General features: G+C 41.3%; 1 protein-coding gene and 1 long non-coding RNA gene across 4 annotated transcripts in view; one reads left to right on the top strand and one right to left on the bottom strand.

The window, feature by feature from the left end:
* Positions 1 to 12,572, bottom strand: part of phf2 (PHD finger protein 2) — a 107,735-nt gene that overhangs the window by 88,715 nt on the left and 6,448 nt on the right. For all 3 annotated transcript variants that reach the window (XM_019868224.1, XM_019868222.1, XM_019868223.1), the window contains exons 2-3: positions 6,118 to 6,203; positions 2,327 to 2,441 (exon numbers count right to left, since the gene is read on the bottom strand). In XM_019868224.1, coding sequence (XP_019723783.1) covers positions 2,327 to 2,441; positions 6,118 to 6,203 — 201 coding nt within the window. The remainder of the gene's footprint in view (positions 1 to 2,326; positions 2,442 to 6,117; positions 6,204 to 12,572) is intronic.
* Positions 621 to 12,572, top strand: part of LOC109514828 (uncharacterized) — a 16,976-nt gene continuing 5,024 nt past the window's right edge. Inside the window, exons 1-2 of the long non-coding RNA XR_002168064.1 lie at positions 621 to 948; positions 6,538 to 6,540. This is a non-coding gene — a long non-coding RNA (uncharacterized LOC109514828). The remainder of the gene's footprint in view (positions 949 to 6,537; positions 6,541 to 12,572) is intronic.

The raw sequence follows: 12,572 nt of genomic DNA, 5'->3' as shown, positions 1-12,572 counted from the left end.
ATGAGCATTAATTTTATTGAACAAGCGTATCGCTCACAGTTGTCACTGGGTGGTACCACTGCACTACGGTTCACTTACATTACAGAATGTCCTGCCATACTTATTTGTCCATAATTATTTGTCATGTCCTTGTTTCTGATGATACTAATGCAGCGTGTTATACCGGAGACAAATTCCTTGTGTCTTCTACATACTTGGCCAATAAAGACGATACTGATTCTGATTCTATACCCATCAATCAATAATTCTGTTGTTTATGAAAACATTTGATTTAAAATATACAAGTATATGGATGGAATACCATACAAAAGTTAAAAGTCATTACAAAAATCTCTCAAGTACAAGTCAAAAAATGATTTGCAAAGAATACTCACGTACCGAGTAGGCTAACTGCTTGAACATGAAGTCTGATTATTTTTTTAAACAATGTCATCAGATAGACAAAAACATAAAATTATGTGCACATGCCTGCATCTTCAAATCATAAAAATAACACCAGCCTATATCTTACCAATCTTGTGATCTCGATTGGTCTTGTCTCCATTCCATGTCAGGTCGTCTGGGCACATTGTTTGCATCCTGATTAGCGTCTGGCTCATATATGTAAGGTCCAACATGTAAAATTCCAACCTCCTCTTCTTCTTCCAACTCTTCAAAAACTTGGATATCCTCACTTGCGCTCGATCGATTGCTTGTATCGCTGTTTGAATCATTGTTTGAAATGCTTTGCATGTCTGCCATATGGAGCTCTGCCATCGCTGTTCTCCATGTGACGTATCACTTCCGGGTTCTGCCCCTTTCGGGCTGGAACTTCGGAAAATCGATTATTTTGTCAAATATACAACATATAAATTATTTGTTCATGCTTTATTTGGTGGACAACGTTTAAGTACTTTCATTGTGACCCTATTTGGCATTTCATGAAATTACTTCACACTTGGCCTTTAAGTGTAAAACCATATAACCCTATGGGTTGTAAAAAGGTCACCGTTTGGTTTATTCAGGGGGGAAAAAAAGAAATAAAGAGAAAAGTGCTTTTGAAATGGATTTAGTGACATTTAAAATAAAAACCTGGAAAACGCTGATAGTGGTAAATTCTCAAATGAATGAAACGTTCTCAAAAATTATTCAACAATGTACAACAGCTTAAGAAAAATGCAACATTAATAGTGTCTTCTTTTTAGAAAATTAAGGATGCAGACAAGTGTGACCTTATGATTAAAAAAAAAAAAAAAAAACGAGCACCATGTGCATATACTGCTTTTCTTAGTTTGTCATCATTAGGGGTGTTCACACAGCACACATTTGCATCGGTGCTGCACCGATGTATTTTGTTGCGATATATCTTACACCGGTGTAAATCTTGTGGAGCGTTCACACGTATAAAGCTGCTTACTAAAGAGAACCGTGTTAACCCCGGTGCAGCCACACTTGCGTTCACTCGGCAGTTTCTGCAGCCGTGCAATACGATAAATAAAACATGCGCATGCGTAAAGTGTACTTCCTTTTCCCCACCATGTTTGTGACATATCGAAAAACCATGGTTTATACTTCTCCAGACAAATCAACACTGTGGTCTCTGAGACACCGTTAAAAGGATGAGAGAGAGATAGCAGAAGTACAACAGAGCATGAAAGCAACGCATTCAAAACCTGTATGTAATCAACTCTTCTCGCGCGTAGCGAGTCTACCCCTGTAGTGTCCACACGTCCCATCGGTGCTGCCCCACAAACTAGCATTTACTCCGGAGTAAATTTTTAAATCACCTTCTGAGTAGGGTTGAATTTGCTCCAGTTTAAGCTGTTTTCAGGGGCTACACCGGTATAACTTTGTACGAGTGAACGCTCTATGGGGGGCAGCCCCGGTGCTACACCGGAGTAAAAGTTGCCGTGTGAACACCCCTATTCAGAGTAAACTGGTTTTGACAAATAGCCAAAAGCATATTGTTAAGCCATGAGATCCAGTTTGAGATGTAGCTGCGCTGCATTAGTTTACAATATTATTTCTTAGTCTTCTTCTCAGTCCCTTATGTAATACATATTCCATATGATAACTTGCGACAGTCTGTACACCTTTGTATCGAATCTTCCGGAACAAAAATACATCAGCACTTTAAGTTGTACTTTTATGGATGAAAAGTGCTATATAAATAACATTTGATGGGTTGATGTACCATTACATCCCTCATAATCATATTGTTGAAGAATTGACACTGCATTGATTATCATCACATAACTAGTTTGAAACAGAAGCCAAGGAAAACTAGTGGCAAACTTTTTATCTGAGATTCAAGAATTTACAATTTGCATATGTCAAAGATGCTTACCTTGGAAATGTTCTACTACGGAGCTCCTTTATGAAAACTTGACTGCCATTCTGTACAGCTCGGACATCTGTGCTTTGCCAACAGTCCTGTTTGTTCCAATGCTTTTTCCTTTTTACTTAAGACAAAAAAAAAACAATACCATCAATGACGGTAAGGCCTATTGCCGCACTAAAATGAACTACGTGCAATACTCAAGATACTACATGACATTATTATGTCATCTCTTGACAACAACACTTTGATGTGGCTGAAAATACTAGTAATAGTGTAAATTACTATTATTCTTCATTTACACAGACTTAGCACTTTTCAGGACACCCAAAGACACTTTGCAGATTGAGTGTTTAAAAAAGGACTATGAAGTGGTTGAAATTAGTATGGAATAGATGAGTCCTTAGTGGGGTTTGTTTGTTTGTTTTAACGCAGATAAGTATTCAGAGTTATGGACGGTTTTTGGGAATATATTTCAGAGAGTGCAGAGAACAAGAGAGAAAAGACTTGGGTTAGCATCAACAGAATAAAGCATATGTATGTGTGTGTGTGTGTGTGTGTGTGTGTGTGTGTGTGTGTGGGCGGGGGGGAGCTCAGTCAGTTATGGAGGACTTTTTAGGTGAGGAGAAAGACGTTGATGTGAACATTTTGAGGAATAGAGAATAGAGGGCCAGTGACACTTCTGCAAGACATGAATAATGTGATCATGGATCCAGATATGAATAAGTAAGCAACTTATAACTTTGACATAGGCATGGGCCGGTATCAGATTGGGTTTGTTTCCTTGATCTTCTCACCCTATATCTAAGGGAGAGCCCAGATACCCTGCGGAAGAAACTCATTTCGTCCACTTGTATCTGTGATCTTGCTCTTTCTGTCATGACCCACAGATCAAGGATGAAAGTAAGAACGTAGACTGACCGGTAAGTAGAGAGCGTTGCCTTTCAGCGCAACTATTTCTTTACCAGGACAGACCGACACATGACTGCAGAGGATGCGCCAATCCGCCTGTCAATCTCCCCACGCCATTCTTCCTTCACTCTTGAACAAGACCCCAACATACTTCAATTCCTCCACTAGGGTCAGGCCAATTCCAGACCAGTGCACTCCACCAATTTCGGATTGAGGAACATGGTCGCAAGATTTGGAGGTGCTGTTTCTCATTACAATTGCTTCACACTAAGCTAAAAACAGCTCCCTTGATACTTGATGATTGTGGCTTGCCAAAGTCATAGAAATAAGTAATCTACAAAAAGCACAGATACAATACTTCTACAACTAGAGCTCGGACTAGCACCCAAAATCTCTATTTGCTATGTGTTGACATGGTGTTAGGTTTTTGTTGAGGTAACATTTGATTATGTTCCCTCATGTGCCCTTTCTGTCGCCACCAGTTCTCGTCATCGGTGTCCTTGTGTTTAACCAATCAGCTCCCTCAACCCTTTGTGTCTTGTCCAGGTGTTTCTCGTTGTCTTGTCACTTTGCTTGTATTTAGTTCCCTGAGTTCTGTCAGTCTTGGTTGGATCATTGTGAGTTGTGTCTGTGTGATCCTGTCATGTTTTGTTTTCTGTCTTAGGTTTTTTTGCTACTTTGGTTTCCTGTGGTTTTCTGGACTTTGTTCGAGTATTTGAGTTAGTTTTTTCTAGTGTACTCCTGTTTGCATTTTTGTTAAATATTTCTTGCTCAGTCCACCCTGCTCCTCCCTACTTCCCTGCTTTTTGGGGTCCTCTACTCCAGGCGTCCCCAACCTTTTTTGCCCCACGGACCGGTTTATGTCAGACAATATTTTCAGGGACCGGCATTTAAGGTGTGGCGGAAATAATACAACAAAACAATATGGTATGAGCTGCATGAAAACTGTAGTGTTTTCCAAATATAATAATAAACACAAGGAGTGTCGAATCTGGCCGCAACACTCTGATCGCTATGGTCATGTTTAATGCCTTCAAATTACGATACGACGCAAATTCAAAGTGCATGAAAATGACGACTCACCACAGCCCCGAGCTTGATTTTCTGCAACCAGAAGGTCCCATCTCGGTGTAATAGGAGACAACGACACCTCAAGTGTGTGGTTTATGTCCAGTCTACTTCGTAATGTTGTGGTTTTAGTCGCCGTTGCTGCAGAAAACCCCCTGCCTCACACAGGTAGGATGTCGGAAACAGCAACAGTGCTATTGTGGCGATCTCAGAGTATTCAGCCATAACTTCAATCCAGTTGTCTCAAACGTACTTTTAAGGCCGCCGTCATTTGCGAGCTCCAGCAGTTTTTTAAACTCGTTTTGCGAGCTCCGGCGTTTGTTTTTAGCCTAATTAGTCACATGACGGAGAAGCGTGGCTTGACGTGTGTCAAGCTGGACACAGACGGATGTAACGGAGGATCCCGGTAATTTTTCAAAATAAAACATCTTTCGTATTACGCGATAAATAAAACGGAATTAAGGCAAGTTCTTTCTGTGCGGCCCGGTACCAAATGCCCTGCGGACCGGTACCGGTCCGCGGACCGGCGGTTGGGGACGCCTACTCTACTCTACCACCTCACAAAACTTGACAGAATGATCCAAACCAGACTGGACGCCACAGGACCAGAAGCCTGGTCCCTTGCCCCTCGTTCCTGCTTCCGGTGACGCAAGTATTGCGGCCGCCCTCCGTTCCTGTTTCCGGCAAAACAAGTACTGTGGTCGCCCTCCGTTTCTGTTCCTGGCGATGCAAGTGTTGCGGTCGTCCTCCGTTCCTGTTCCCGACAACACAAGTGTTGCGGTCGCCCTCCGTTCCTGTTCCTGGCGACGCAAGTGTTGCGGTGCCCCCCCGGTTCCTGTTTCTGGCCATTAGGTGACTTTAAGACGGATCCCAGACGTCCCAAAGTCACCCAATGGTTTGACCCACCGGAAACAGGAACTGGGAGCGACCGCAACACTTGCGTATCAAACACTAAGATATTCTGTTGGCTCACTTGGAACACCAAATGGCCATTAGCAGTAGCAACCTTGAGCGGTTTAGGTCCTATTTGGCGGGCAGAACTAATTGTGTTCGCCTTGGTTGGTCGGAGTCACGCACAGCTCTACTGTCGTATGGTGTTCCACAGGGTTAAATTCGGGGCCTCTGCTGTTTTCATTGTATCTGCTGCTTTTGGGTTCAATTTTAAGTAAACATGGTACTTCCTTCCACTGCTATGGAGAGGATTGTCAGAACAATGTCCCGCTGCGCGAAAAAAGACACTCTCATTTAAGCCACTTACTGTATGTCCTGTCTGAAATTAAGACCTGGGTTGCACTGAATTTCTTGAATTTCAATGAAAAGAAAACAGAAGTTATGGTGTTTTGTCCCAGCGGCCCTTGTACAACCCATCCTGTTGACTTCCCCCACTCCCCCAACACCTTAAGCTTATCGAAATCCAACAGTATTAGTTTAACTATTATTTTAATCTATTATTTTCAAATGTTTAATTCGTCTCACCGCACCTTACATCTCAGCCTCAGGCTCAAAGAGGATTGAGCCTTTTCCGTTGCTGGGCCCTCCCGCTAAACATGAGGCAAGCCCTCTCATTGCCCATATTAAAAACTTGTCTGAAAACACAATTTTATTCTTTGGCTTTTGACTCAGCTTGAGACTTGGTGTCTCTCTCTCTCTCTTTCTCCCCCACACTTAACACCCAATGGTAAGATGGAAAATGATATTTGAAAAATGTATACTCTCAAACTCATAACCAGCCCATGCCTATTAAATCGCAGTTAAAATATTCTCAAAAGCAAAGCATTTTTAAAAATACTTCATTGTCATTTTCAAAATATTCTACTTACATGTGGATTTGCCGTGGGTCTTCTCGCAGTTTGGACAATGGTATATGTCAATATCTGGGGCATCATCTTCGTCCACACCAACACAACTGAAAACAATACAACAAAGTATTCAACTTTAAAAATACATTGTATGGTACATGTGTACTTCATTTGTTTGGGGCAAGCACAGCAATCAACATTTTTTTTCAAAGCAAAAGTTCATGGTTATAGAGTTCCGGACATTGACTTCACACATCCCACAATGCACTGCGGCAAAAGTAAACAACGTAATTTTGGAAGGCTGAAAAAACTTCAACTTGCGCAAATTTCACCGTATTGCTATTCGATCACCCCCACCATTCATGCTGTTGGCGGTGGGAGCTATCCACCTCGGTGAATCGACCAAGCAGGCTTCTAATAAGCATATGGACGGTTAGTAAGCAAGTGAACGGCAACTTGGCTTGCTCGCTCCTCGCCGGTGTGTTGTTTTTACGTGTGTGATTGAGTGTTAAAATGAAGACCTTTTGTGTATTTTTTTACATGGAGGATGCTGACAATCGAGCCAGGATGAGGCTGCTTTCCAAATGTAGGCTCAAATTTTGTCAGCTTGTTCTCAACCACCATTCAAGAAAAAATTTCTACTCCTAGACTAGATCTTAAACCTATTTCAACTAATAAGAAGACAAGATGAACGTCATAGCACTACCCATCACCATGTTTTTCTCCAATTTAAAAACCCCAGTTACACCATCAGCACTTTTTGCAGAAGAATATCGAGGGAACCTAAAGCCTGTAAAAGTCAAGTGAGAACCACCTTCTACACCACCAACACAAGACTCTTTGCCTCTCTCAAAAGGCAATGTTGATGAATATTGATTACTGTACAGTGGTACCTCTACTTACGAAATTAATTGGTTCTGGAAGATATCTCTTGACTAGAAAATTTTGTAAGTAGAGACGTGTTTTGCATGTAAATGCCCGAATCCATTTCAACCGTCCGCGCTCCCCCCCAAATTCAGACATAAATGTTTTCTAAAGCATAAAAATGTATCAAAATATGTAATAAATACACGTTACAATTAGATTATTGCACAATAAATGAGAGTTGTGCATCATGTAAAAAACAAAGAATGAAGTAAAGAATAAAGATGGTCATTTAACTTTTAACTGTTTCCTCCTGGTTTTTGCCCGCTTTAGTTCATGTTGTCTCTCAGAAGTGGTTTTTGCATGTCGTTTTGTAAAGAACAGGTCCAAAGACGTTTGCTTTTTTCGGCATTTAACAATTCTTTGACAATGTCCAAGGAAAACATCAGCATAGTGAGGGATCGCCGGACTGGTGAAGACTTTTCCTGGGTAATTCACATTTACGTAAAACTATCGGTAAGCCTCATGGCCCGAGGAACGAATGACGAGGACGCTGCATTGACACATATCTCTCTATCTATTCTACACACATAGACACGCACGGTACAGGTCCCTTTGAGCCAATGGGATGCCAGGAAGATGCTCGGTAATAGCCAATGGCAAAACAGCTATAAGTATGATGCGCTCGGGAAACTCGGAGCTGTGAGTAGCAGCCCATACTGTATTACCTTTTGTATCTTGTAATTTGTTTCGTAACAAGAGGCAATATTTTCCTGTTGAGGCGTTTCCTAACTTGAACATTTCATATGAAGAGACGTTCGAAAGTAGAGGTACCAATGTATAAGGCAGGGGTGTCAAACTCATTTTAGTCGCGGGCCAATTTGGAGTTACATCTTCCCTCACAGGGCCGTTATGACAGTGAAACCACAAAATTATTACTTGTACACAACAAATTAATAGATTACTAGTTTTGAAAACAGTCAAGTCAATTCTAATAGTTTGTTCAATTATTGTTCAAGTGAGTGTAAACAGGATAGAAAAATTATTGCAACAATCTCAACGTGATTTATTACACATGACAATGTGACATTTCGGTACAGATTTTAGCAAGTTGACACACATGATTTGCTTTTGCGGGCCACATAAAATGACCTGGCGGGCCAGATTTGGCCCCCGGGCCTTGAGTTTACACCTGTGGTATAAGGCTTTATAATTAAAGATTTAAGTAAATATGTGTACTGTTGTAATCTTTGTCTCAAATATGTAAAGTATAAATAGTGTTTACATATTTTAAACATGCTGGTACCCAAATACACATACATGAAAATTCCTCATTTCGCCACACAGCAAATATGACCAGCTAGAGCAAGTGCAGTTTAAAGGGTCAACAGAGGGACATCAAAAAGGTCACACAAACATACACATGCTTTAAATCTACCTTGCGGCAGATATGTACCCAAACACCCAGTCTACATGTGATTTGTGGACTTGGAGAAGGCGTTCGTCCCTCGGGGAGTTCTGTGGGAGGTGCTTCGGGAGTATGGGCTACCGAACCCCTTGATAGATCACAATATAATAAAGGGAAAATTAGAGAGCTATGGTATAAAAGGTTTGGCACATAAATGGTTCTCTAGATCTAGAGGACACGTATTAGGATGTACAGTTTAACAATTTAAAATCAAATGAATTGAAGATAACTCGTGGAGTCCCCCAAGGGTCTGTGCTTGATCCTAAACTATTTATACTCTATATCATTGACATTTGCTCCGTCCCTAAAGTTTTTTAAAAATGTTTGCTGATGACTCAACTTTGAATTGCTCCCTTGAACCTTGAGCAGCTTCTGAATATTGTGGAAGAACAATTAAATATATTAAAAAACTGATTTGGCACTAATAGATTTTTTTTGAATTTAAACAAAACCAAGCATATAATCTTTGAGACCAGACAAATTAAACAGTAAGTCAAAATTAGCGTCAATTCAACTGAAATAGCAAGAGTAACTGAAACAACATTTCTGGGAGAATTTACCAAGGGGGGATAAATATTCAAACCTATCTGGCTCTCTGTGAAACAATAATTGCAATAATAATCTCCAGTTAAATGACAAAGTAACTGTGACTAACGACAGTTTTGGGAAAGCTGAGTTCAATTTCACAGACCACACCCAAACCGGATTGCCACCACATTTATTGAATCAAGAAATCACATAAATAGAATCTGTCAGGCAAAGTGAAGTAGGCTCCAAGATCTCAAGAAACAAACGCATCATGCCAAGATCCAAATAAATTCCAAAAAAAAAAGTTATTGAAATCTATCAGTCTGGAAAAGGTTACAAAGCCATTTCCAAGACTTTGGGGCTCCAGTGAACCACTGTCACAGCCACGAGCCACAAATGGAGAAAACTGGAACAGTCTCACACATTCCCAGAAGTGGTCAACCAGTAAAATGACTCCATGAGCGTGATGACGACTCAACTCAGCGGTCACAAAATATCAGGCAATGTTCCCTTTAATTTATCATGTGTCTGGGCAAACAGACATCCTCCCTGAGCTCACCGAGGACCAGTGTGAGCAACATCAGAAGTGGCCACACAGCAGTATCACACCTGGGATCATAGGAAATTCATGGCTTATTAAAAGAATCGAATTCCAACAGCAACTGATGCATTCACTTTAATGGCAAATAAAATATTGTCAATGAGAAGTTTAACTTGCTCATGGTCAAATTTTTTCTGTTTGACGGCATGTTCTTTTTCTCCCCGTCATTTGCGCTCTTCCGCAATAATGTACCAATCCCATCTTGAGTCTTCGTATAATTCCAATAGCATTCAAATAACTTTTCTGCTGAATGTGTCGCTTGAGGTAGTCCAGCTTCCACTGAGTCCATATTTTTCCATCGGAAAATTCGCTTATAACTTTAGCTTCGCTGCATGTTTTGCACAGCTGACTTTTCTCACTCGAAAAAAAAAAGATCTCACCCAGTTTCACCGCTTGCACATACTCCGACAGCCATTCCAACTTAAAAGATGATATACTTTTGTTTTCCACTGGCTGAAAAGGGCTTATTTCTTTGAAAGTTGACGGCGATATGATCGCCAGTACCCGAACAGATGCTTTTGTTAGCATCATGGTCAATCTACAAATTGACAACTAACATCCATGTTTTGTTAACTGTGTCACAGAGAGCAAAGACCTCTGAATGGGCTACTCAGCCTGCTCACGTCTAGCCTGGAGCCTCTACCCGATTCGGTTATGTAGTCAATGGAACATCTGTGTCGGCCATGACATACTTATAAATCTAATTCAGGCGGCATGGCTCAATGGTAGAGCGGTCGTTTCCCAACCCAGAGGTTGGTGGTTCGATCCCCGGCCATGAAGAAGTGTCCTTAGGTAATGTACTGAACTGCCAGTTTCTCCTGATGCTCTGTCATCAGAAGGTGAATGAGGTAATGGTGTAAAGTGCTTTGAGTACCAGATGTAGAAAGTGCTATATAAGTGACAGCCCATTTAATATCACGGTATCCTACAATCTTGGTGTACAATGATCAGTGCAGTTGCCTTTTGTTTTGTTCGCTATCCCAGTGTTTTCTACCATATACAAATGTCATGATATACCAAAAAATTTAAATATTGCTACTCAGCTGTTTATTTTCCTCCGCAGTATTTTTATAAGAACTAACAGCAGAAATGACGTACATTGCTGAATTGACGTTCTCCGCTTGTCTCTGGTTAGCGAAACACTTGTGAGAGTGCCACCAGCTGTCAGGAAATCTTAAAATGATGTGTTTGAAGCATGCAGTGAAAAGAAAGGTTTGGAATGAGCACAGACAATTTCAGGAAAAGTGGGTGATGCAATATTTCTTTGTTGAGCATATGAGCACTCCGTTGTTTCTTATCTGGACACAAAAAGTTGCAGTGTGCAAGGAATAAACCCTCAAACGTCATGACTCAACAAGACATGCTGAGTAGGACACAAAAAAACGGGAGATGAGAAGTTGAACCAACTTGCTCATCTTAAGCATTGGGGAAACTTTTTTTTTCAAGAAAGCAAAGAGAATAATGCTGCTCATGATGCTAGCTGTGTAGTTAGTGAGACAATTACTAAGGCTGTAAGGCCATTCACAGAAGGCAAGCTTGTTAAAAATATATAAATAAATAAATAAATAAATGTAATGACAAGCTGCTTGTGGAGGCTCTCAGTCTCTTCTGTGAGAGAAGCGAAACGTCCTTTTTTGTTTTTTACCCACAGGTACAGATGACGACTGACAGAACACTTTCTACGATCTTCTGTAATGACAAGCTGCAAATACAGTATAGTCTGTCCAGAAAAGAAAGAGCAGATAAGCAACATCAGCCTTTTGTGCAAACACGGTGGCTCAGCACATTTATGATGTCATTTAACATTGATGATCAGCTGTGTGAGAAAGATTGATTGATTTATTGAACATATAAACACAACATTCATTCATTTTCCGAACCGCTCTATCCTCACTAGGGTCGCGGGGGGTGCTGGAGCCTATGCCAGCTGTCTTCGGGCAGTAGGCGGGGGACACCCTAAACCGGTTGCCAGCCACTCGCAGTGCATAAAGAGACGAACAACCATCCGCACTCACACTCACATCAAAGGACAAAAAAAACCTCTGCACTGTGAGGTCGATGCGCTAACCATTGGACCACCCGCTATAGCTATATACGTATGTGTGTGTGTGTGTGTGTGAGATGGCTTGCGACAACGTGATTCAACCCGTCAGCAAGATACGTAGAAAAAGGGAGCAGTTTTAAAGGTTATGATAGCACAGGATAAGGAGGGAAGATGAAAGTGAAGAATTTTTATGAAAAAAAAAAAGAGTAAGCTTGAGAGGAGGAAAAATGAGCGGAATCACGACGTCACAGCGGATGTTACGTTGCTCTATAAATAAACCAGAAACAAAACAACAAGCGCGCTGCACATGTCCACGCACGTTTGTTTTGCGAGCCACGGCAGCGCGAAACACCGAAAACCTGATACTTTAAGAGTTTATGAATGGAAAGTTTACTTTTAAAAAGTTGCCAGATTGTTCCACTGACAAGACCAAAGTTACCTGTATGTTTTGCAGTCGTAAACTGAGCTATCATCATAGCACATCGAGTCTGAAATACCACTGAATGGCCAAGCACACAGCTGAGTGAGTACTCCGCCCCCTCGTCTCAGACAGACAGCTATGGACACTTTCAAAGCGAAGAAAATGGATAACACGACGAAAAACAAATTTGCTGAAGCCATAGCTAAATGTATGGATACTGCATGCAAGCCTGTCAACATTGTCCACAGCTCGACTCAAGCTGACATCATTCGCATTGCATCTAACGACTCCAGTACAGATTGACAGCGAGAGCCTCCATTACAAGCTGTGTAGAGATTGTACGTAGCGGAGAAGGCTAAGGTATACCAAGCGGGAGAAGACACTGTTTCGGGAGAGAAATAAGAGACTAGGTTGATGAGCCTCTGGTGAATAAAGAGCAGGCAGCCTGTCGAATACGATGTACGCCATTGACGCGATTGTTACTTGTTTGGAACTATTTTGTGTGGAAGGTTACAGTGTTCCGTGTCCATATAAATAAAGCGGGTGGGGG

The sequence above is a fragment of the Hippocampus comes genome, unplaced genomic scaffold, assembly GCF_001891065.2.
Source record: "Hippocampus comes isolate QL1 unplaced genomic scaffold, H_comes_QL1_v1.1 scaffold191, whole genome shotgun sequence".
NCBI lineage: Eukaryota > Metazoa > Chordata > Actinopteri > Syngnathiformes > Syngnathidae > Hippocampus > Hippocampus comes.
Note: the sequence above shows the minus strand (reverse complement) of the source record. Positions and strands in the feature narration are given on the sequence as shown.